General features: G+C 40.4%; 2 protein-coding genes across 3 annotated transcripts in view; both read right to left on the minus strand.

The window, feature by feature from the left end:
• LOC310871417 (extended synaptotagmin-2-A-like) overlaps positions 1-1,634 on the minus strand; it is a 70,434-nt gene extending 68,800 nt beyond the window's left edge. For both annotated transcript variants that reach the window (XM_083782916.1, XM_083782915.1), the window contains exons 1-2: positions 1,454-1,634; positions 713-1,106 (exon numbers count right to left, since the gene is read on the minus strand). In XM_083782916.1, coding sequence (XP_083639042.1) covers positions 713-1,099 — 387 coding nt within the window. In that variant the 5' untranslated portion in view covers positions 1,100-1,106; positions 1,454-1,634. The remainder of the gene's footprint in view (positions 1-712; positions 1,107-1,453) is intronic.
• A 918-nt stretch (positions 1,635-2,552) lies between these two features.
• Positions 2,553-24,827, minus strand: LOC310871312 (macrophage mannose receptor 1-like). Its single transcript, XM_083782798.1, has 33 exons — positions 24,763-24,827; positions 24,198-24,560; positions 23,026-23,196; positions 21,576-21,731; positions 21,197-21,307; positions 20,763-20,900; positions 20,495-20,671; positions 20,198-20,352; positions 19,366-19,479; positions 18,129-18,247; positions 17,638-17,786; positions 16,934-17,133; positions 15,474-15,598; positions 15,273-15,345; positions 14,123-14,276; positions 13,733-13,771; positions 13,025-13,188; positions 12,753-12,814; positions 12,515-12,615; positions 10,615-10,757; positions 9,587-9,692; positions 9,177-9,310; positions 8,498-8,524; positions 8,319-8,348; positions 7,695-7,721; positions 7,296-7,416; positions 6,373-6,605; positions 5,977-6,145; positions 5,190-5,360; positions 3,670-3,789; positions 3,094-3,264; positions 2,962-2,988; positions 2,553-2,846 (listed from the first exon to the last, which is right to left on the minus strand). Exons 1-33 carry the CDS (start codon positions 24,824-24,826, stop codon positions 2,593-2,595), a joined length of 4,368 nt encoding a protein of 1,455 aa, XP_083638924.1. The 5' UTR covers position 24,827; the 3' UTR covers positions 2,553-2,592.
• Between the last annotated feature and the right edge of the window lie 458 nt (positions 24,828-25,285).

Below are 25,285 nucleotides of genomic sequence, written 5' to 3' on the forward strand. Positions count from 1 at the left end.
GGACATACATACAGTCTCTCGGGACTAGAAAAAAAAGACAATGTCAAAACAATGTGCAGCTTAAGTTTACACAGTATGACATTGCAAGAAATAAAATCATGCAAATGATACGCTTAATTCTATCACATCTCCCGTTAGTGTTTTGTTAGATGTTTATGTCACTATGAATGAGTAGTTTTGCTTGAATAAATATTTTCAAAGCCCTGCATGTAAGGCGTACAGATGATGACACACACTAAAGTCATTCATTGTGTCACTCACTTCAACTTCCTTCCTGACTTACAGTAGAGTGGAGCATTGCAATAAATCATTTGGTTGTCATGATATAAGTGGATACATATCACAGTAAAAAGTCAACAAAGTCCTGCTACAGTCTGACAAACCTGTCATGAATAGTTCCTGTCACTGTCAGCAATACTGCCCTTGATAGCACCTACGTGCTACAGTGTCTTCTACCCAAAACGTTGACCTGTGTAGCATGAGCATCCCACTGCCCCACTGAAACTGAAAGCCATCGGTTTGCGTTATAATTAAACACATTAACCACGGCGACATTTGCACAATTTTCAAATATTTCCTTGTTTAAATAGCTACTCTACACTACAAGCTCGAGCTTGTTGATCTGCTATGTTTGAAACATTTTGAAACATTGTGCGATCACGCACAGCTGCAACAGAACCCTGGCCCTATAGCTACAACAGACTTGACTTACCCATGGTGGCAACTCTGAGGTGGCCACACTTTGCTTCACGATCTTATCCTCGTGCTGCAGGAACGCCAACGCACGGTTTATCCTGTTGTCTTTATAGCCGTGGTTCTTCCGCCAGTAGAAGAACAGCCCGAGTCCCACCAGCACCCAGCTGAAGCTGAACTCGAAGTATCCCAGCACGTAGATCGGGAAGATGACGGCGAACGTCTTGGCGAATTTAATCCACATTTGGGAGATTTCCGCGAGGGACGACTGCGGCTCTTCGTCCTCCAGGTCCATGGGGGACAGCGGCACCGACGGGGTGGTGCTGACCGGACTGACGGACGGTGTGGTGGTGGGTCCATTCCCCAGTTTGGACCCAGCTGCTCCTTGCGCTCTGCTGCTACTCATTTCCACTCTGGAAAAGAAGTTTCAGAACAGACATTAACATCAAACAAGGCGACATACGCGGCACGCCAGTATGTTGTTTACAGCCTGGGAAAGTTAGAACCTGCCGTGTCGTATATGTCGGGTTAGCCCTGAAACATGACTGCCACGATGATTATCTCGTATGAATACGAGAGTCATGAACCATGGCTAATGTCGGGTCTGTGTTGTAACAAAATTATTATTTTATGCATCTCACTGGTGAACAACAGTCTGATTCAAAAGCACTCGAGCCCAGCGAGACGAAACCAAAACCACAACAAGCGCGACTTTCGTTACCAGTTTCACCTTTTACGCACAGAAAAAACTGCAACTCACCCTTCGTATCACCTGCGACATCCGCACAAGATTAAAATTGAAAATAATAATAATGAAGGAGTCTAGTAGCGCTTTTCAGTCCACTTCACTTCATATTTCAGCTAGTATATTCCGTAGCGTAGACTAATCTCTTCCTAGAACACATCCTGCTCTGCCAGGGGCTCTCCCTGTCTCTCGACTCTCTCACACCGCCTCACACGCACACACGCACACACACACACACACGCATCCAAGCCTTCAGGCTCGGCCCCTTCTCCCAGTCTACAGGAAACTGTCATCGCGTTCACTAGAGGGTACTTTCAAAAAAGGATTCAATGCGTCATCTTGTGGTGGATGTGTGGTAGTGGTAGAACCATAGAGTTAAGGGTAGAACAGCTATTCTCAGGACCCCCAGTTATAAATACTGGCCGGTACGGAGGGGTACATGACTGAGAGAGAGGTCGTTTTTGATGAATTGAACAATGTGGACCCTGTTGTAAACAAGTGTAATGCTTAATTGGGTCGTCCACTCACAGTTGACAGTCTTTGTATTGAGTTTGTGCTTAAAATGTACTGTAAATTCTACAAACTGTTAATAAATATTTCAATCAATCAATCAAAAAGTTATGACTTATGACCTATATATATATATTATTTTTTTGAAGTTGATTATCTTTGCCCTTGAAATTGAAGCTTCAGAAGATGACCATCATCATTCCATCATCTCAGAATGTTTTTTTTTGTTTGTTTGTTTTTACATATACGAATTCTTTATGTGTTTTTGGATTTGGCATAGCCAATTTCATATACTGTATATAAACTAAAGTGTGCATTTTCCGGCAGTGAAAGCTACTGACTGACCTAACTCCAAAATGTTTTTCTTTTTTAGGAAATGAAAAATATACATTTTTAAGAAAATCAAGGTTGTACTTTATTGAAGATCTTGTGTATACAGGACAGGTACGTACGATTTGGCTTCCTTTAGACAATGCAGCAGCATAGACAATAACAACAGTAGAATAGTAATGAAAAAGAAAAAACTAAAATGTAAAATGGCACAGCAGAGTGTTTAATAATCACTAGGCTGTACAAATACAAACACCAATGACTACCATCACTAGATGCAATGTGTCTCATTACATCGTGCGAGGATTTGCCAATCACAAAGTTATAATAGGCTCTGGGTTCTCCACCTCTGTCTTCTCTATCAGCTTGTTGGTGTCTATCACGTCAGGCTGGGAGCGCTCACGGTTGAAGTAGAGTGGATTGTCAAAGGTAGGCAATGGACGGCCAGACTTCTTATAGAGGAGGAAAGCAGTGACCGCTAGGACTGAGAGCACCGTTAATACCAGCACCACTACCAAAGCTGAGTGGACACGATGGCGTTGGTGAGTTCCCTCTTGTTTATGAGCAGCTGCACATTCAAAGGACCAAAATATGCAATGCATAATTAGTCAAATAATCTGTAAAACAAATTATCAGGAATTAAACTATAAAGATTCCACCGTGAATCCATAAATTAATCTTACCAACTGTCGGCAACTGTTCCGGCATCTCTGGTAGAGGAGAATGGAAAATATGAATCGGATTAACAAACACTGATAAGGAATCCAGTCACAGTATTTTGTTGCAGCAAAGTAATAGTGGATTGCTGGTCTTACCTTTGGGGGCTTCACAGATATAGGCCCTGTCTAACCATCCACCGTTTCCACCCATACTAGTCCTCCACATGCCATGAGCAGAACGAATCTCTCCATACTGGCCACGATCTGGCATAGTTGGAGCCCAGTTCACGTAGTCCATAGGTGTCTCATCCAGCCACATCCACTTCCCTGCATAGAAAGAATAAGTCTATATATGTCCTTTTTAGTAACACTTTCTATGAAACCGTGTGTGTATAATGCATTATAATCATAATTTAAATGTATTAAATCTTATAACACGGCATAATTATAGTTATACTCAAAATAACAATTATAACAATAATCCCATAATCACACATTATACAGCATTTTATAATGCATTATAAGTATGTTTATAGATCCTTATATGGATGTGGGCTTTATAGAAAGTGTTACCCTTTTCTTTTTTCTCCCATAATCAAGACTATTGGTAATGTATATACACAGTATGTATTTGCTTTGATTTAGTATTTACAGTACATTAATGATTTAACCATGACAGTGAATTGTTGATCGTCTTTGTTATGGTGAAGAAGACAGTGTAACTGTACCTACCGAAAACGTAAGTTTTGTACAGGCCTATCCAGAAGCCCATGTGGCTGTCTTTAAGCATTTTCACATTGCTTTCAATGAAACTCTGCTCAGCAGGATCCTCAATGCTGACTAGTTCCGCACCTTCACAACACAAAATACAGAACATTAAAACTAAAGTGCATTCACCGACCCCAGAGCGCAGATTTTCGCCAGGCCAGGTTGCCTACCCAAGGCTGTGGCACTTATAGGGCAAGCCGTAAAGGACTGGAGGAAGCTGCATGGTGAGAAATAGTTTGCACGACAGACGTCAGACGGTGCAACTTTACATGTTTGTTGGAGCCCCCTATGAGCAGAAGGGTAAAGGTGACTTCCCCCTGCCACCCTCAGATCTCCATATATGGAGCTGACCTGTTCTGACATGTTGATCTGACCTCATCGAACCCTGTACACTCAAGACACGCTCCATATATGGCCAGTGTGTGTGTGTGTGTGTGTGTGTGTGTGTGTGTGTGTGTGTTTGATTGATTGATTCTTTATTGCAGACTCAGGGGAATCCATATCACAGTACAGAACAACAACACAATAGAAAAAAAGAATAATAAAATAGAAAGAAATATACAATAAAAAGAGTTCCACCACAAGTTTCGAACATACAGACAAGTTCGCCAATGGTTCCACAGTCTGGAGGAGAACCTGACAGAACTACGTATCGTGTTAGTGATGACATTAATGATGTAATTTACTGACTCAGATACCCTACACATGAATTTATACATAAGATTGCGTAGCACAGCAGAGCAGGTGGGAACCCCAACACTGACAAACATTTGGCTTGCACTGGAGCTTCTTGGAGCTCTCAGAAGCAGCCTCATACAGTCATTGTATGCCACTGTCAATCGTCTGAAACTGGCCTGCTTGTAGCGGCACCACAGGTGGGCAGTGTACAGAAGGATTTAAAAAGTGAGGTCTTCACTGGTACTGAGCACATGCTAAATTTTCTACACAGCATGTTTCCTTGTGCATACAACACGCTGTCTAAATATATCCTTGTCATCAGAGAGGTCATTCGAGATGATGTGGCCCAAATATTTAATCTCACTGCAGACACTAAGGATAGAGCCAGAGAGATAAAAGTCAGGAAAGGTTAAATGTCTGTCTTCCCTGCTACGGACAATCATAATTTCTTGCTCTTTTTTGCATTATATTTAATATCAAAGTCAGCACCGTACTGTGAGCATGCACTCAGCAGCTGTTGAAGGCCAGCACTATAAGGACTAAAGATGACCAAATCATCTGCGTACATAAGGTGATTAATTAGCAGGTTTCCAACCCTACACCCTGTACCACAAGCATTTAATTCCGTAGATAAATCATCCATATAGACGTTGTGTGTGTGTGTGTGTGTGTGTGTGTGTGTGTGTGTGTGTGTGTGTGTGTGTGTGTGTGTGTGTGTGTGTGTGTGTGTGTGTGTGTGTGTGTGTGTGTGTGTGTGTGTGTGTGTGTGTGTGTGTGTGTGTGTGTGTGTGTGTGTGTAGTCTTACCCTTTATTTTACAGCTAGAAGCTGCCTTTGCCCACTCGGTTTCATGTGTCACGAACAGGTAGCAACTATCCCTAAACGGCATCCAGTAAATATTATCTGAATATGGCATAGTCACGGCGTCAGGGCAGACACCAGGGTATTGCTCAGTCAACACAGTCGGTGGTGGCATGTCTGTAGTTGGGAGAAATTGCAATGACCAAATTAACATGAAAAAAATCACAAAACAAGACACTATTCATACGATTAAATTCAGAATGCCTGAGGACACAGATTATGGCAGTGATTCTCAAAATAATCCAAAATAACTTGCAAAAGAAACTATATACAGTATGGCATTTTTCTTTAAATAAAGGTAAAGAAATGAAAGAGTTTTCATGGTGATAAATATATACTACATTATTCCCATTGATCCATTCGGCTGCTGTGTTAAGTGGTCAGATGGGTGAGGCGTGAATGCCTTTACTTCTGTATTTTCAAGTGGGCCTTGGTCCAGAAAAGGTTGAGAACCACTAGATTAGGCCTGGTATTTCCTGTTTGGAGATTCAATGGACTGGTCTGATCAGATATTTGACTTTGATCCAATATTAAAACATCTGTGCCATATGAACCAATGCAATGGTGTAATTGATACAACCCAATGTGGGGAAAAATGACTATATTGTTTACTGTGGAGATGAATGCACACATTAATCTTTATTTATTCTGGTGTACTAAATTGCTTAAGTCATGAGTCATGTTTTATTATTGCGTTTAAAATGATGTAATCCAGCTACTATAATTGTCATACCTGTGGTCTTCATACAGACACTATTCATGGTTTGATTGCACAGAGCAGTCTTCCATTTTCCATCCACGTCCACATACACACAGGGCTGGCCTATGCTTGGCTCGTTTCGTGCCCAGTAGGTTTTGATCAGGTGCCAACCATCAATGAACCTGTAGTAACCTCCAGTCTTCTGCACACACACACACACACACACACACACCCTCAATTTTGATTTGAGTATTTGCCTACAACCATTATTAATAATTTCAAGAATTATCAAATTAAATCACGAGGTCTTGAGCAGAAATAAACAAAGCTATAGTTCCAGGTTCAGTTCAGCGGTGATGTATAAAGTGGTTAAACTGATGTTTATGTCAACACATTGTGCTGGGGGACGTCCCCCCCACAAACATGTACCTCCTTTGAATTGAGACCAATCCATAAAGGTGTGTTGAGATTCAGAGCTTGCAGTTCCACGTAGGCTTGTGACCAGTCATTACGAACGCTAGCCAGTTGAGCACTTTCAGCCTCGCAAAGCTTCTTAGCCTGATCCCAGGTCAGATTCTGAGTCAGAACTTTGATAGAGTCATTGCCCAGTTTGACATAGTGATCAGGAGTCATTGGTTCTGCATCAACTGGGAAGCGTTTGTCTGTGGAAAATTATAGTGGACAGTCGTTTTGACCATAATACAGTATTTGCATGTGTACATAGTACATGTTAAATCAATTCTTTCTCATTTACATTCCAGGGACAGACAGATAGAATCATTCAGCTCTAGCATTTAAAGTCATTGCGTTTTGGAAATAGGCCTACTTCAGTGACAAAACAACTACTATTATTTATTAGCATTCTTCGTGAACAATGCTTCAATGTCGGACATTGTTAAGGACAATGTTAATTATGTACATGTTAATTGTAAATGTTAAATGTACAGTGGTGAAAGTACATTCAAGTATCTTTCTTGATTTAATAGGCATATGTGTAGCCTACTTTACTTGAGTATTTGTATTTTTGGATACTTTACCACTACCTTTCAAAGACAAATATTGTACTTTTGACTAGGACAAAGTGCATTATCAATTAACCACTTAAAGACATATTTCACATAGGCCTAAGTATACAGTAATGCAAATACGGTACTCCAAGAAATTTCAATAACTAATTTAACAGAGCAACTTTCCCTTTGTAGTTGAGTAATATCTGTGCAGGATTATCTATAGTTTGACTCAAGTATTGGGGTTGAGTCAGGGTTGTCCACCACTCTTGTTTCTGACCAGTAAGGTCTGAACCACAACAAGTACATACTATATTAGGGTATATGGTCAGAAGTTTAGCTCACCCACATCCCTCGTGCAGACAAATCCTTTGGTGTCATTGCAGGACTTTATTTTCCATTTCCCAAACTCCTGGTTTGCAAGTTCACTGGTCAACGAAACACACTGAGCAGACTGACCCTTATTCTGGAAAGATTGCAAGCAAAACAGGATTATTGTGAAAGGTATCCACTGCACTGTACAATACCAGATGCAACTTAAAATTCTGGGCTTCACATCGTTATAATTTACTATAGAGGGTATGCGTGTGACATCATCATCATAACCGGAAGTTTTGCGCGAACGCCTAAAGAGGTACATCCAAACAGAAATGATTACATACCATAACGTTAAAATCACTTTGACACTCACTCACTCACTCACTCATGAACAAGCATTTATAGATAGATGTTAGAACATATTACCTCCTCATAATTGTGTGATAGAAGAATCTGAAATTAAGAAGAATCAGAATGTGCATTTTAAGTCATATGAATTACATTACTATATTACGGTACAGTATGTTGTTTTTAGTGAGATTTATTAAATATTTTTTAAATGATGTATTGTGATGTGATTTGTTTCTGTTATATAAAATATATATATGTTTTTGTTTGTTTAAAGCTCTATATTCCCTAACAGGGGTCTCCTCATCTCTCCAGCTCTTTAATAAACGGAAAATACATCTTCGGGTCGGGATGCTAATTTTATCCAATTAGGAGAGAGAACTCCACAAAGATAATTCATCAGCTTCAATGCCATAGTGTTCCAGTTCCAATTCTGACTGCTTATTTTCTGTCCTGGTGGATGGATAAAATTGTTATCCTGGCCTGACAGTGTATTTTAGTTTACTAAAGATCTGGAGAGATGGGGAGACTCTGAACAAACAACATTACTGAACAAACACTCAGTGATCACAATAGATGTATTTAACACTTATTTTAACAAATGATAACACTTACACCACCTTTAAATACTGTACTAGATTACACTGCACATTGTAATTTGAGTATAATTCAAGCGTTACAATTGAAATTCATGTTTATTACCCCGTCGTCATGCATTCGATGGTAGAAGTCCTAAATGAAAAATCAGACAGACAGTTATATATGAATGTACTTTTTTTTGTTTACTTCTTTTCTGAGATGTATATATTGGTACATATTCATCACACTGCCCTTATTTAAGAACCATTACAATAAAAAAAATCCTGTTGGAACATAATTACCATAAAATGCAATCGATGACGGAGTGGCTAAAATGAAGAATCGGAAAGTCAATCTTGATTATTTCATGGAAATGTAATTATTTTTTATGATGTCTAAGAAATGGATTTGTAGTCAGCATAAGAACTCAGTTGCTATATACAGTATGACATTTTTCTTTAAAATCTTGAAATAAAGGTATAAAGAAATGAAAGAGTTTTCATGGTGATAAATATATACTACATTATTCCCATTGATCCATTCGGCTGCTGTGTTAAGTGGTCAGATGGGTGAGGCGTGAATGCCTTCTGTATTTTCAAGTGGGCCTTGGTCCAGAAAAGGTTGAGAACCACTAGATTAGGCCTGGTATTTCCTGTTTGGAGATTCAATGGGCTGGTCTGATCAGATATTTGACTTTGATCCAATATTAAAACATCTGTGCCATATGAATCAATGCAAATGTGTAATTGATACAACCCAATGTGGGGGAAAATGACTATATTGTTAAATAATAAAATAAATCCTGTTGGGACATAATTACCATAAAATGCAATCGATGACGGAGTGGCTAAAATGAAGAATCGGAAAGTCAATCTTAATTATTTCATGGAAATGTAATTATTTTTTATGATGTCTAAGAAATGGATTTGTAGTCAGCATAAGAACTCAATTGCTTAAAACAGATCTCAATACTCTACTCACAAAGGTGGGACTCATGTTTGTGTATCGCTTTGGACGCCCATCAGTCCAGTAAAATCCAATACCGCTTAAACTGTTCAAACCAATCCAAAGATCTGATGCTGCTGCTGCTGTTGCCATTTGGCTGGCCAGAAATACTACAAAAAAATGGTTTGGAGAGTCTCACGTGAATGCAGCTGGTTTTATACTGGGTTGGTAAACCTTTTTTGGTGAGTATGAATAGGCCTTAAAACCCCTTTTCCAAAGAATGATAATTATGTAAACTAATCAAAAATACATCAAATGTTTCCTGAATATACATTTATTTAATATAACATTGCAACTAAACAGGGACATTGTTCAATGGATGGATATATAGGCGTGCACGCGTGTGTATGTGAAATCTTTCATTGACAAAAGGAAATATGACAAACCTTGCTCATGCCTTGACATAATGGAGACTAAATTCCCTTTCTTATTTTTACATTGTGCCCTTGCAGCAGTCCATGTGTCCTTCCGGTCGGTAATGATTCGGTAGCACTATGAGTATGAAATATTAAAATAATGTTAACTTTCTGTTTCTGAGAGATTCGGGTAAGTCCAATAATAGCCAATATCCTTACAAAGTAATATTATATCCCCATTTATGGAGTTGCTACAACTGTAGTTCAGGAGGGAAGACCAAGCCACAACCAGTGGTGCACAGTAACCACGTATATTTACTTGAGAACTGTATTTATTTGTGGATACTTGAATTTTACTCCACAACATTTCAAAGAGAAATATTGTACTTTTGAAATATTGTACTTTTGACTCAAGGAAAGGGAAAAAGTACATTATGAATTAACCACCATTTTTTAAATATATAGTGAAAATCGCAAATCTACAAGCTCACAGTGAGCCGCAATGCAAAGCGTTCTGAGCTTATAGATCTGCTATTTTCAAGATTGAATGGGGTTTGAGGTGGAACCATCTGGAAAGGTTACTAAAGCCTAATATATACTCTGTTGTACGACGGACCGACGGTTACTTGCTTGTCACGATGTGACGTGTTGTATACCATGTCAGTATCATGTCAGTATCATGACAGTATCATGTTTCATGTCAGTATTGTGAAGAAGAAAGCAAAAGCAAGTACTCTGTAGAGTATTTCCATGTCATAATGTCACGGGTGCACGGTTCTGGAAGATACAGCCATGTCAGTATTGTGTCATTATCATGTCAGTATAATGTCAGTATTGCGTCATTATGTCAGTATCATGTCAGTATTGTGTCATTATCATGTCAGTATAATGTCAGTATTGTATCATTATCATATCAGTATTATAGTCTGTATCATACAGTATATCCATGCCCATGACCATGGGTGGGCCGTCAACACTTTTGAGATTGTCAAGTAGGCCCCAGTCTAGAAATGGTTGCGAACCACTGCTCTATATATTCCTTAACAAAGACCTCTCACCTTTGAGCCAAATTTGGTCCACTCTGATGGGCAGCCACCTTTAGGAGCCACAGTGGGGGCTACAGTTGTGTTGACAGGGGGTGAGGCGCTGCGTTTGCAAATGAAACGGTACTCAACACCACAATTGTAATCATGCCAGAAACCTGTGAATACATTGAAGAGAAAGGGGTTAATTCAATTGTTTCATTTCTGATTTCTGATTATGGAATATGGACTGAATAACTGAAAATGTGAAGAATACAGTAAACACATATATCCATACTTTGCTGTGAACTTTCATGTCATATAGTCAATCAGTCAGTTTGATTGATTGATTGAAATATTCATTAACAGTTTGCAGAATTACAGTACATTTCAAGCACAACTCAATACAAAGACTGTTAACTGTGAGTGGACGACCCAATAAAGCATTACACTTGTTTACAAGAGGGTCCACCTTGTTCAACTCATCAAAACATTTAGAGACGTACAAATAGACACTTCTATATAGCCAAAAAGAACAGAACAGGAATTCGTCATAAAGGAGGTAAAAAAGGGAAAAGAAACATATACAGTGAGGGGGAAAATGGGTGGGTGGGTGGTGGGGATTCAGATTTTTACAGGGGCCAGTTTCGAATTGCAGCCGTCCATAGGTGCCCTTTGAGAGCAGTTTTGAAGGAGTCAAGGGATTCACATGTCTTAATGACTGTTGGTAGGGCGTTCCACATTTTGGTGGCATAGGAGCGAAAATAATTTAGCCTTGTTTGTGCCGAATCTGGGTTGCACATGGTTCGTTGCACTACCACTGGTGTTGTGGGTGTGGACTTTGTTAACATTAAGGAAGTATTTAGACAGGTACATGGGTCTTGGTGGTGTATCGAATCTTGTGGACCAGACCCATTGCAAGATGCTGTACTCTGTTATCGACCCTAAGCCATTCCAGCCTGTCAAAGTGGGCAGGGGGGAGGTGGGTTCGGGGGGTGAGGCCAAGTAGGAGCCTGACGTGACCAGTTTGTTTTGGGAAGTCTGGAGCCTTGTTTTAGCCAATTAGTCCATCTGTCTCACTGCCGGTGGCAACACTCCCTGCCCTGTCTGTCGATCTCGCTGCTGGGATTGCATATTTATTTCTTGGTTTCATTATAGACGCCATGAAGCAGCCGCTTCAATCGCACACAACATGACACCTAAACATAGTCCAGTGTCTTCAGTTGTTTGTTTTTAGCTTCTTGGATTTGTGTTTGCGTGAAATATATTGTACATGCAAGTATGCCCTCAAGGGGCATGCTGAATAGGGGTGTTAAAATAAATCGATTCGAATTAGAATCGTGATTTCAGTCAGAAGTTAAAAAGGTTTTGTACACGTTGTCTTGGATTTACCTTTGTGTGTTCACATCATTCAGTTGATAAAACCTTTACAATAAGCTTTTTTAAGAAATGTACTTTCATGCCACAAGACTGGAGTAGATCGTGATGAAATCCTATATGTATTGAATCGAGAATAATTTTGAATAGAGATCGTTTTTTGGATTGAGAATCTATTTTAAATCGAATCGTGACCCCAATAATTGGAATTGGAATCAAATCGAATCGTGGGACAGCCAAAGATTCACAGCCCCTATCCATGGTCAGGCAATGCCCTTTTGATTGTTTACTGTCTTAGTAGTATATGATACGGTTCATGATGCTGCGTGTTTGGTCGTGTAAACTACCGGTAATTTGATTTATTTTAATTTGTTTATCTTGTCTATCCTTGTTTTATATTATGTTTTTGTGCTCATACATAATGTCCATGCATACGTATTATGTTGTCGCTGTTGTTGTTGTAGCTTGTGCTTGTTTTTTCTGTTTATTTGTAAAAAAAATCCAAATAAAGTACTGATCATAAAAATAAAATCACAGCCCTAATGCTGAATGTCCTCACCATTATTGTAGTTCATGACAACACAGTTCTCATCACTGTTACGGAAATCTGGTTGATTCTCATCCCACCTCGTAAACACTGCCGGAGATCCATCTAGCCACCTTAGAGAACAACACCATCACGTCTGTAGGTTAGTCTACACTCAATAATACTATAATATTACTATATACTAATACTATATTTAGCTTATTGTTGCAAATTTGGAGGCAGTATGAAATACATAACATAACACACTTACTCATATGAGCCATCAAGGTCCACTTTCAAACCTATGTAATATCTATAAAATTCTCTGGATATCTGTAGACACAAACGGGGATACAGACAGACAGACAGACAGACAGACAGACAGACAGACAGACAGACAGACAGACAGACAGACAGACAGACAGACAGACAGACAGACAGACAGACAGACAGACAGACCACCATAACTGTAGGACTTCTTATTACTGTCATACGAATGAATACTATAAGTAACTAAGTAAGTAATGTAATGTTGTTGCCAACCTGTTTCCACAGAAATTTATTTTCAGCTTCACTGTTGATGATGACCAAGTCACCATGTCTCTGTTGACAGAAATGGCGGGCATTTTCCATTGACATAGCAAACAGACTCAATCGATATTGATTCCCTTGCCAAACAAGCCAGCCATCCGCAGTTTTATTGAAGTCTGCAAAGGGTTGAGAAATGTTATGAATTAAGTCTGTGCACATCGCACTTTTTTCATTCATATTCTTCATCAATTGTCTTTATTATAGGACCAGGGCATAGCAGTGGTGGCCATTTTGTGATTCCACTGATCCAAAGCCCATTCATTTTTCCCCATAGAGATTTCCAAAAATATATATATGAATTATTTTAAGCCTAGAATCAAGTTAACCAGGTAAATTATGATACTACATTTAATAAATACCCTTTGTTTTGCGTTGTCTTTTTTCCCCAACTTAATGAAATGTTTTTGGTCATGATTGACCAGCAGCCTGGTAAAATGAATGGGCTTTGGATTGATAGAACCACGTAGTGGTTATGCTATGCCCTATGCCCTTATTTTGTATATTTCTAGTCTTACGTGTTTCATGGCTACTACAGTGCTGCTATGACAACTGAATCAACAAACGCGATCAACAATATTAATTAATTAATTAAAAACATTAATGTCAAACAAATTGTTAGCTGATAGTATCTACTGTACTAGTTATGTAATGGAGACTTACCTTTGGCAGGGTTACTGGGGGGTGGCATTGGAGTGACTCCTGTGAAGACACCATAATACTGCACAGTCAGAGTTTTTTCATTGATGTTTTGCTGTCAATATCAGGGTTCAGGTGCCAGTGATCATTATTAAATACTGTATCGTCTTTCTCTACTTGAACTTGCATGCAAAAGTTTGATTATGTCCTTCATACTTCTTTGCCCAGACTAATTTCCTTTTTCTTTCTTTCTTTCTTTCTTTCTTTCTTTCTTTCCTTCTTTCTTTCTTTCTTGGAACACAGTTTGTATTTTAAGTAATGAAAAACAAGATGGGGTCTAAAAATTGTGTGGATCTTGGACTTCAGGGTCCAGTGAAGCACAACTAGGACAACTGACCGTCTGCATAATCCTACCTGCACGTATCTGGCACAGCCAGTCATTGTAACTCTCACAGTATGCGCTTCTCCACGACCCTACCGCATTCCATTGGAATATTCGGAATTCAACGCATGATTGAGAATTATTTGGGTTGTTTGGCTGTCCACTCATCCAGTGTAAGAAATTTACCTGTGAAGAAAAACAAATGGCACAATGATCTATTTGCTCTCTATTTGAAGGGATTTAGGAAAGATTTCTGGCCCCGCAAAAAAGGTAGATATTATACGTGTGGTGGGGGGCTCAGAGTGTGTCCACTTAAGGAAAGTAGGCTTTCTAATTACACAACCCGCTACAGAAAAGAGGCTGCATGTGAGAGCTATACGCGATGCAGGGCAGAATTAGGGCTATGGACCAGAGCTATGCTTAATGGTACACCTCTGTAATGGCTGCGCGCCCAAGGCGCCCCTCTGTGGATTCATCTATATTTTAGCCACTCAGAAGGTAGTCCTGCATAACTGCCTCACTGCCTGGTATGATGATGATGTCACGCGCATATACCCTCTATATGTGATGATGAGTCTGACATCATGAGACCATGCATGGTCGAGGTCAGGGATGAGGACATACACATACGGGCGAGCTCATGCAACTGTTCAGAAAGCTGTGGGAGTGCCCCATTCGCCTGTACGTACTACGTACCCCACTAAACCCCGAGTGCAGTACTTTCATCCGACGGAGCATTGGTCCGAACGACAACCTACCTCCTCCCTCACCCTAACCCTAACCGGAAACTGCCCATAGATCCGAAGTCCCGTTAGTCCGAACATGCACTGCTCCCGTGCTTGCGGTTAGGTTTAGGTTTGCTCCCGTGCTTGCGGTTAGGTTTAGGTTAGGGTTAGAGATAGGGATAGTAATTTCGGAACAATGAACCTTCTGACTAATGACACGGCACCCCCTAACCTCCCCCGGGGCAGACACCTAAACCTAACCGCAACCCTCTCCCGACCCGCAGCGCACCTCGGAGCATTGCTCCTTCGGAGCAATGCTCTGTCGGATGATAGTATGCCTCCCCTAAACCCCTGTCCCTTATTTGTCCCTTAAATATGTTTTTGAGGAGTAAAAAAAAAAAAAAACATGACAATGAGTTGTCCTATATGTGGAATTTACACTTAATTTTCAACTCACAGCTGACTCATCAGTCCAGACAAAACCAGTGGTTTGGTCAGGAGCATTGAGGCCAATCCAGGCTTGCGCGTAGCTGTGGTGATTAAAAAAAGAATGGCAAATGAAAAGCAGTGAGCATTTCCCAGATTATATTATGTGTTGAAAAGCAACATATTTAAAACATCCTGAGAACTGGTTCTGAAGCTGTGTTTCAGGTCTTACTCTGTACTTCTTGTTCTTGTTATGTCTGTACTACTGTGGAGGCTGAGTAGATCTCCTCCGATGGCCCTGCAGTAGTCTCTGGCTTCATACCAGGTCTTCTCACCAGAACGTGGTTCTGAAAAGAACTGAGACACAAACATGAAGAATTAAGTCACTATCATGATGATCCAGTGCTACGGCCTATAGCTAATGCTACAGTGCGAGTACATCCGGACACATGTCAAGTGGGCAAGTGGGGTTACAGTAGGTCTTTTAATTATTTTTTATTAAACTTTAATTTAACCTGGTGAGTCCAATTGAGTTGGATTACACAATATCTTACTTGAGTGATCCCTGGCTACACAATTACAGTGTTAAATGTATGTGAATGAAGCCTTTTGCTGCATTTACACAGGCAGATGCAAGGATAGCCTACCATGCATTGTCAATGGAAGCCAGCGTCATGAAGATACGAAGCTACAAATTGAAGCTGAGCTGGGTTCAACTTCTACATAGATGCAAAGCTACAAACACTGTAGCTGCAATGACACACGTCACTACGGACCATAGAGTATTAAAAGGGTAGAGACTGAACTGGTGCGAAGCTCCGCCCCCTCCGCTATTCATGTCAGTGGAAGTTGCTCAGTGGCGTTTTGAAGCCGCCGGAGGGACCGTCTATTTCCGCCTTTTTGGGCGCATTTCCGCATTTGACCTCCAAAATTTGGAGGTCAAATGCGGAAGTGCAACCGAGCGCTCAATGTTAAAGCTCAGCTGCACGGGGTTTCCTCGTCATGAATCCACGGGTCCGCCTGCAGTCCTTCCTCATACCACTAGGGCCCAGCGCTTCAGGAAGAGAAGTGGTCACATGACTGGGCTGCGCACCATGACACTTTCATGGACACTTTCATGGGAGCCAAACTACCTGGAAGTTTGGCAGAATGCACTTGAGTCAAAGAGACACATTATTGTCTGCTGTGTTGCTTTTCGATATGTACACTGTGTAATTTTTATATGATATCTAAAGAGCACAAAGTACCTTTAAGAACGTACCAAGTATCGCGAGACGGTATGATATCTAAAGAGCACAAAGTACCTTTAAGAACGTACCAAGTATCGCGAGACTTCCCACCGTTTCCTGTCTAGCAGCCAAATCTTGCGATACTTCGGAGCCAGAAACGATACCTGCTGCTGTTTAGATCCTCAGATAAAATTAAATACTGTGCACATCGAAAAGTAAGTGATTAGAAAACAACCTGTGATATGTCATATTTTATATTCCTGAACCGATTACATGACAAAGGTCTCAATTGTTCATAAATAATGTTTGTTATGAGCTGGTCCAGCCGGCTCCATTCACTGCCATGTATTCATCGCACTTCCGGTGTGAGTTTGGCTCCCATGAAAGTGTTCATGAAAGTGTCATGGCGCAGCCCAGTCAGGTGACCACTTCTCTTCCTTCTCAAAGCTTCCTTGCGTTCTACCTTGTAGCAGACGAGTCTGTTGGCCACAGGCGTCCAGCCTTCAGTACAGTTGATCGGGGTTGGAGTCGGCGGGGGCGGGGTTATGACCGCCCCTTCTGCCAGATGTTTGCAGATGTACTTCTCTTTATTAGTGCAGGGCAGGACGTCCCAGAGCCCGGAAAAAATCCCAGTCAGCATGGCAACACAACCCTGCTGGTGGCCTAAAATAAAATAAACTAATAACGTTTATCTGTCAAAAACGTTTATCTGTGTGAAATGAGGGGAGCTCTAATCATTGTACATTATCATCAAGAATGGTGGTCCCATCTTGGCAAAGGGTTCCCACCGACATACATATGCCGACACATACAATGTAAATTCTCCATTCATTGTCAATGGCATTTAATGTTTGTGTTCAGACAACACAAACATTAAACACTGTAGCTGTTTATACATGTTTTTCATAAATAATGGTTGTTGTGAGCTGGTCCAGCCGGCTCCATTCACTGCCATGTATTCATTTCACTTCCGGTGTGAGTTTGGCTCCCATGAGAGTGTCCATGAAAGTGTCATGGCAAAAAAAGTTATTGTTTTTGCAGTTTTTTTACTTGGTTGCTTAGATGACAAGAATACTTGCAGTTCTTTATATTATTGAGTGTAGAGATCTCAATTTAATTTTGGAATTCAATTAAAAGTTATGGAAATATTATTTCTCCATACAGTACCTGGCATCAGTGCATTCCAGTGAGTAAATCTCACAGTTGCTTTGTTGCTCCACACAAAAAAATCAATATTTCTCTGGTTTGAGAGACCCAGCCAGAAATACTTCTCTGGTCTCATCCCCACCAGGCTGACAAGGAATGCATTATCCACTCTAGAAACATGTAGAGAAATCAACAGGATGTGAACACGTGAAGGCAATAAAAGTACATATTATATAACCAGTATAAAAGTACATATTATAACCAGTAAGGCGACCTGAGGGCGAGAAGCGACCTCGCACTAAAGGGCGAGGTCACACTGAAACAGAGATTCTTAAAACAGCACAGTTGAGAAGCAGGAGGAGAAACTATTAATCTAGCTGGTGTCAGTGAGGTCAGATGTAGATTTGCTGTAAGGCTCCATATATACAGATGTAGGTGATGATCCAGTCTTCTCCATGTATGACCAGTGATTTCCTGAGGTTGATTACGTTAAAGTGAAAACATGTTCTCACCCATTTGAAACATCCACCAAGTATGCGCCTGCAGAGCTCTTGCATTGTGCTTTGGCTTCATCAAACGTCTTTGTCACAGAACCCACCAAGTAGCAGTAGGAACCATGTCTTTTCCAACCCTGTAACACAGGCAATATATAAATACTGTTAATAGCACTATAATAGTCTGATGAGTAATCATTGCTATAGTATAGTGGTGGCAGTGGTGGACATTTTGTGGTGCCACAGATACAGAAAGCCCATTCATTTTTCCCATAGAGATTTCCCACAATATCAATCTAAAATATTTTAAGCCATCCAGGATCCTGGTTAATCATGACCAGAGAACAGAATTAGATTCTGTGTCATAAAGAAAACACACAAAAAAAAGGTATTTATTAAATATAGTTTAATTTAATTAAATATTCAAATATTTTGTAACATTGTCAGCATTAGGCTAATTGAAATAGGTTACATGAGCAAGAAAGTAATTGTAGTTTCTCATTCCATGCCTCTACAAAATCCTTCAGCAAAAGGCATTACTATTTAACCCAATTAGACTAAAACGTTATAAACTTTTCTTTCTGCAGCCGGAAAGAGAAAATAGCCTGATCTATTCCATGACATAGATTTACTATAATAATTTTAATAATAATTTACTATATAGATCCATTATTTTATGGTGGGTGGCTGCATGGTGCATCTGGAAGCAACGCTTATAGGTGGTTAGCCACTGGAACCATAGCATCCTTATAGCATTATAGCAGAAAATAACAAGTTGGCTATTTTCCACAAGGAGATTTTAGTGGAGCCCATGGGAATAATAATATGGTCAACTAAGTATAGAGTTTAAGTCATAGAGTGCATGGCTGTGTGAGGTGTAGTTAAGTCTTATATTATACTGTACAACAATGGCCTTGCGATGTGAGAGGCATTCTAATGAAAGCCATCTATATGACCACTGAAGTGAACATATCCACATTACCTGTAATTGCAGTGGCCACTGGCAATTTTATAATAAAGGTCAGTTTAACCATGACAATGTCACTGGCATGCCACGCACGCAGCTCATAGTTAAAGTGTAGATTGCACACTTCCTAGAATTACTGTTTTCTCATTGTCTTTGTCACAAAATATTGCTATTAGAAATAATGTTATAATGATTGCCCTGGTCATTATCGACCCCGGTAGGCCTATGTTAAATTCCAGTGAAATTTAAATGTGTCTGTATTAATAACAAAATGTTTTAAACACTCACAGGCTTGCAGCCTACATTCTGCTCCACTTCATCTTGGGTGGGTTTGGTAGCACTTGGTTTACTACAGATAAACCCATGTTTCTCCTCACATGAGCGGTCTGCCCAGTTCCCCTTCTGCACGGTACAAAAGTTACAAAGGTCACTATAGTGATATTACAGTACAACAAAATATCTCTAGCTGGGTGTTTTTCATCATAACAATGCCACTGGCCACTGCACACAAGCAGTGCAATATAGCCTACAATATGCAAATGTTTACATGTTCTCCACACTAGAAAATGTATGTAAAATATCAGTAAAGTTGCCATCTAAGAAATATAGCTGTTATACATACTAGACTGGTGCCCGGGTGTAGAGCACAGAGTCGGTAACGATGGAAGTTGAAGATCCATGCCCCACCCGTTGTACCAGTGTCAGAGTACCTGTTCCACCCATCTGTCTGTGTCCCTTTTATGCCCATATATGGACATTTCTGTATCTGTCTCTCTGTGTCCCTTTATTCCGATTATATGTACAGTATCAGGCATGCCCAAATATGTGTGAGTGTTGTGATGTCAGAAGGAGCCTGGGCAGGGGCCCTATCCAGAGCCCGGGCAGGGGCCTTTTGTGGACAACCGTGGGTCTGACCGACTCAACACCGGGCACTGCACTCCCTGCAAGGGTGTGGAACGTGTGTGTCGAATTTGAAGTCGGTGGGGTAAACGGTTCTCAAGTTATGTGCATTACAGACGTACACACGTACATACGTACTGTATGTACTGTACAGACAGAGAGAGACGTGGTTTGGTGCATAGATCGATATAAAAATGTGTAAATGTATGCTCAACACTACCTCTCCCCGCATTAGAACACAGTCCTCTGTGTCACCAGAGGAGCTGGGCTCCCCAAACTCCCAGCTGGTGTATGTGACAGTGGAGTGGTCGGTCCAGTCAAATAGTCTCTCAGTCTTCCTGTCGTTCAGACCCATCCACAGCTCGTCACTGCTGGCTGCACACATGGAGACAGTGGGATAAAGAATTCCAGGTGTTAGTTTTTCCTATTTTTCCCCATACAAACACAGGTCCACATATTTACAATCTGTAAAAAAATAAAAAATTAAAACATCTTCAACTGTGGCCATCATGTATACCGTATCCAAGTTGAGAGATGACGAAGCTGTGCTCCTCTATGTTATGGACACTGGCCAGGTCTCCTCCTTCTTTGCGGCACTCAGTCTTAGCATCGGACCAGGTTTTCTTTTCACGCTGAAGATGGAAGCATTGACCGTTGTAGGGAGTCCAAGGGCTTGAACAGTGACCTGTCTCAACTGATCAGAAATGAATAGTAAATAGATAGAATAACAATAATAGCAAACAAACAATTACAGCAAAGAAGAATAGAATACTTTTCTCCTGTACCTTCAGTAGGCCGTGGCAAGGATCCTCCTTTTTGACAGATGTAGCCTAGCTTCTTGCTGCAGACAGCACTTTTCCAGTTGGACTGCGCTCCAGAGTCTATCACTGCACAGGCGTGTCCTGGATCAGGAAGTGGATTCTCTGAAAACAAACCAAACAAAACCATCCATTTATTTCAGGTTTTTTTACTCATAAACATTTGTATCTTTGCACACAGTTCAGAAAGGCCCTACAGTTGTCTTCCACAGACCTCCAAATTAGCCACATCAGAGGCGCGCGATTCACTCCCTCGAGGGAATGTATTAAAAATGGTGGCTAACCAAGGCTGAGCCACCACAGGCAGCCACAATCAGTCCACGCCACTGCTGCGGCCATGCACTGCACAGGTAAGTGATACTATGGAATGGAAGAAATGTTACAGGTTAAGGAACACTTACCAGAATCCCACTGTAGATAGCGGAATGGCTTCCCATCTGCCCATCCCCAGCCATGGTCTGGGTTCAGGTTCAGTCCAGTCCAGAGAATATAATTCTCTGACCCTAACAATGCTGTGTGTGTGTGTGTGTGTGTGTGTGTGTGTGTGCGCGCGTGCGCGCGTGTGTGTGTGTGTGTGTGTGTGTGGGGTGAGAGAAGAGAAGATAAAGAGAAGGGAAAATGTTTGCAAATCTTTTAATATACCAGTATATTTTTTTAAGCGAACATTTTTTTAACTAAAATCTTTGCTTCTCAAATTACAAATGCATATCATTTTGGGGGTCCTTGACATGAAAAGGTTTGAAAACCACTGGTAGGATATACAGGGTGGTACTACTATACCTGTGACATATGCCTGCTCATGGGGGTCGGTGATACTGAGGAGGGAGGCTATCTGCTGCTTGCAGCTGGTTTGAGCCTGAAACCAACTCAGAGCTGATTGCCTGTTGACCTGGTAGGACACTCCAGTTACAGGGTGCTTCTTCCAATTACCTGTGGCTGAGAAACACCAGTACAGGAATAGGACAAATCAACAAAAAACATCTACCTGCAATTGTACTTTAAGGCTATAAGTTTAATGAGTAAAAAGAGTAGAACTTTTAGTCATTCTGAAATTAAACTCTGACATGTTTTGGATTGGAACAGTCAGTGTGCTACATACAAGATACCAAAGGTTTCCTCACAAGTAGCTGGATTATTTCTTTGCAAAGAATATTTTTATATATTTTATATAGACAGACTATTGTTTGCAAAGATTATACTGTGTACTGTCAATAACATGGTAATACTGTATATAACAGAGTACACAACTCTGATGGTAGCCTTCAAAGCAACCAAAGGTATGGTACCCCCATATCAACCAAAGGTATGGTACCCCCATATCAACCAAAGGTATGGTACCCCCATATCTTGCAAGTCTGATCGGACGCTACAAGCCCTCCTGCCCGCTCAGATCAGCCGACGCAGGGAGGCTGGAACTACATTAGCTAAAAACGCCGGGACAACGCTCCACACGACCCAAACTCTTCTCCCTGGCCTTCTGGCTCCAAAACTATGGAATGCACTTCCCATTGCAGACTCACTCCCAAACTTCCGCCGTAGTCTGAAAACCCACCTCTTCAGACTATATCTTAGCCCGTAGCACTTGCCATAGTACTTGCCCTAGCCTCGACGACCTTACAGGCGTATGCATAGGCTCAACTTATGTAACTTTGCATTTTATGTATACATATAGCACTCTAGTGTATATGCATAGTTTTATTATATAGATAATATTCCACTGTTAGGTTCACATTACGTATGATTCATGATGACTATTTTGTATGCATTTGATTGCGAATGCAATGAGCACTAACTATGAGACCCTGCAGATCATGTCTGTGTGTGTGTGTGTGTGTGTGTGTGTGTGTGTGTGTGTGTGTGTGTCTGTGTCTGTCCCGCTGTGACACCACCCGCCCGCCACCAGAGGGCGCAGCTGTAGCACACACACACACACACACACACACACACACACACACACACACACACACACACACACACACACACACACACACACACACACACACACACACACAGTAGAAAACTTAAAAAAATTACTAACTAAAAAGAAACAAAAAGTACGTAATTTATTCTAATTGTTGTTATTGCAATTTACGAGCTGCGTTCGCTTCCCGCGTTTGCGCGTCTTACTTGTGTATTACCATGTTTGTTCTTGCTTACTGTAAATTGCTCTGGATTAAGAGTGTCTGCTAAATGCCTAAATTGTAAATTGGTAACCAATGATAATACTCACACATGGATGGACAGTAGCCCCAGAGCTCATGTTCATATCTTGCTTCAACTGCACACCATTTGCGCTTCGAAGGGGAGTCAGTGGCAGTGCAGTCTGAATGCCATACATCCTTGTAGAAAAAGGGAAACATGCAAGGCCTGCCAAAGGCATTTCCCTCAATAGTGAAACGTTCTAAATGGTAGAGAAAAGAGAGTTGTGTGAGAATAAAATATATTGATCTGTACAGAGAATATGAGGCAATCGAGAGTACAAAGTGTTTCAAAGCAGTATCTTAATAGATTCTATCTCTATATTGTATAGCACTGACTTCTTTGCTAATTAAATTTGAGAGATTGAGAACACACCACACTTGCCAATTCTAGAAAGGAGATTTGATTTATAATGTTGTGACAAATCCTGATTCACTAAAAATGTGTGATAAACAAGTTCATCAGCAGTTCCAAGTCATACTGCGAATTTGCGAAACCTTTTCAACTAATATATTTTTATATCTTTCACTAGTATGTTTTTCACAGAACAAATTCCATTCTTCTATAACACTATTAAACACAATTTGTATGTATCAGTGTCTGCCCCCGATGACATAGAAATCTACTGTAAATGTACCGGAAATATATTTATTTTATGTATTTTACAGTTAATAAATATACAATTCCTGAAATACAATATCAAGCGCCAGGACCATGCAGCATTTATTTTTTACATCAGACAGCGTTACGAGGAGTGTTACCAAAAGAGTCAAAAGACTACTAAAATGCAGTAGTGGAGAAAGTACTCACATTTTGTACTTAAGTAAAAGTACCAATACTGCAATGTAGAAATACTCTGTTATAAGTAAAAGTCTGGAATTCCAAATTTACTTGAGTAAACGTACAAAGGTATTGGTATCAAAATGTACTTAAAGTGCCAAAAGTAAAAGTACTCATCATTATACAGAATGTCCTATTTCACATGTTTTCAAGTGTGTAAAATGTATTAAAAAAAACACATTTTAAAATAGCTACAAGCTCATTGTGAGCTTGTAGATCTGCTATTTTCAAATGGTGAAATGTACAGTATATATAGGGCTGAAGTGGTTAATGTATGTTTTGGAATTATACATCTACAAAGTAGAAGTAAAAGTAGTGAAAATAGTAAATAGTCCAGCAAAATTGTATTTATAAATACCATACCTCTGTATGTTCTTGAGCAAGGACCCTGCGGTCCGTTGTTTATTATGAAGTGACTATTGGGACCAGTTACTTTGGTGAGAACCCCTGATCCATGTCTCGTCATGTTTATGTAAAGAGCTTGGTTTTGGAGGTTGAGTAGAGTTTGATTCCTGCACTCCCACTTCTGGAGGTCACTATTTTCGTCACAATCATAAAGGCTCACTGCACTGCCCAAAGTCTTCCCCTGGGCTCCCAGACACTTAGCCATGCGAGGTACAAGAAGGCGGTTGTTGGTTGTCCAGCGCACATCATAGCACACTTCTGGGAAATAACGGTTCGGAGCCAAACACAAACCCAACTTGGTTTTAAGGTTAAATGCCGAATCTATGGGGAAAGAGTGGTTCAAGGAATTAGTAGGGAGATGACATTATAATACTATACATCTTCACCTTGTCAAGGGATGAAGGCTCTTAGAATGATTGATATACAATTACATTTTAATTACAGTCCTAAACAATAATACATGTTTAATTATAGTATTAGTAAATTATACATATCACACAAAAAGGTCAATAGTATACTGTACCATCTGAAGCCAAACACTGGGAAGCTTGGATAAAGATCACAACAGCTGCAACAGTTCCCCTCATAATTAACATTGTTCTCATAGGTCTGTCATGAAACGGCATCGCCCAAGCATTGGCAGCAGAGGACGTGAGCAGGTCGGGGTCAAAAGAGGGAACCTTTAATAGCGGTGACAAATTCACGTCACATTATGTCGTCACAAGTGTTGCATAATTCAATCACAAATTGTCTTTCTTCTGGGAAACAAGGAACACTCATTTCTCCATAACTCAAAAGTTGATATGCAACCTGAGCCTACGCAAGTGGCTACTGATATTATGTATAATCATGGCCATGATCTATTCTAGCTTAAATGAATTACCCAAACATTTTGCTGCACCTCTCCACAACGATTTGCTGAGCAATTTGTGTCCTATCCAGTATTATATTGTATATTGTATTGTTGTTGTTAGCATTGTCTGATTCTTGACACAAAAGCAAAAACCTTCAGTTGAGCAATATCATATCCTTAGTGATAAAGCTCT

Source organism: Protomyctophum parallelum, assembly GCF_964188405.1.
Source record: "Protomyctophum parallelum genome assembly, chromosome: 14".
NCBI classification, from domain to species: Eukaryota; Metazoa; Chordata; class Actinopteri; order Myctophiformes; family Myctophidae; genus Protomyctophum; species Protomyctophum parallelum.

Bases quoted from the DNA above. Each gene is read 5' to 3' on its own strand.
- LOC310871312 (XM_083782798.1), bottom strand. From the start codon at position 24,826: ATGAGGGGAACTGTTGCAGCTGTTGTGATCTTTATCCAAGCTTCCCAG. The intron at 21,732-23,025 runs GTGAGTATTATC...GGTGTTTCTCAG, and splicing joins GGGCTACTGTCCATCCATGT to CCACAGGTAATTGGAAGAAG. The intron at 7,722-8,318 runs GTAATAAACATG...TCTTAATTTCAG, and splicing joins ATCGAATGCATGACGACGGG to ATTCTTCTATCACACAATTA.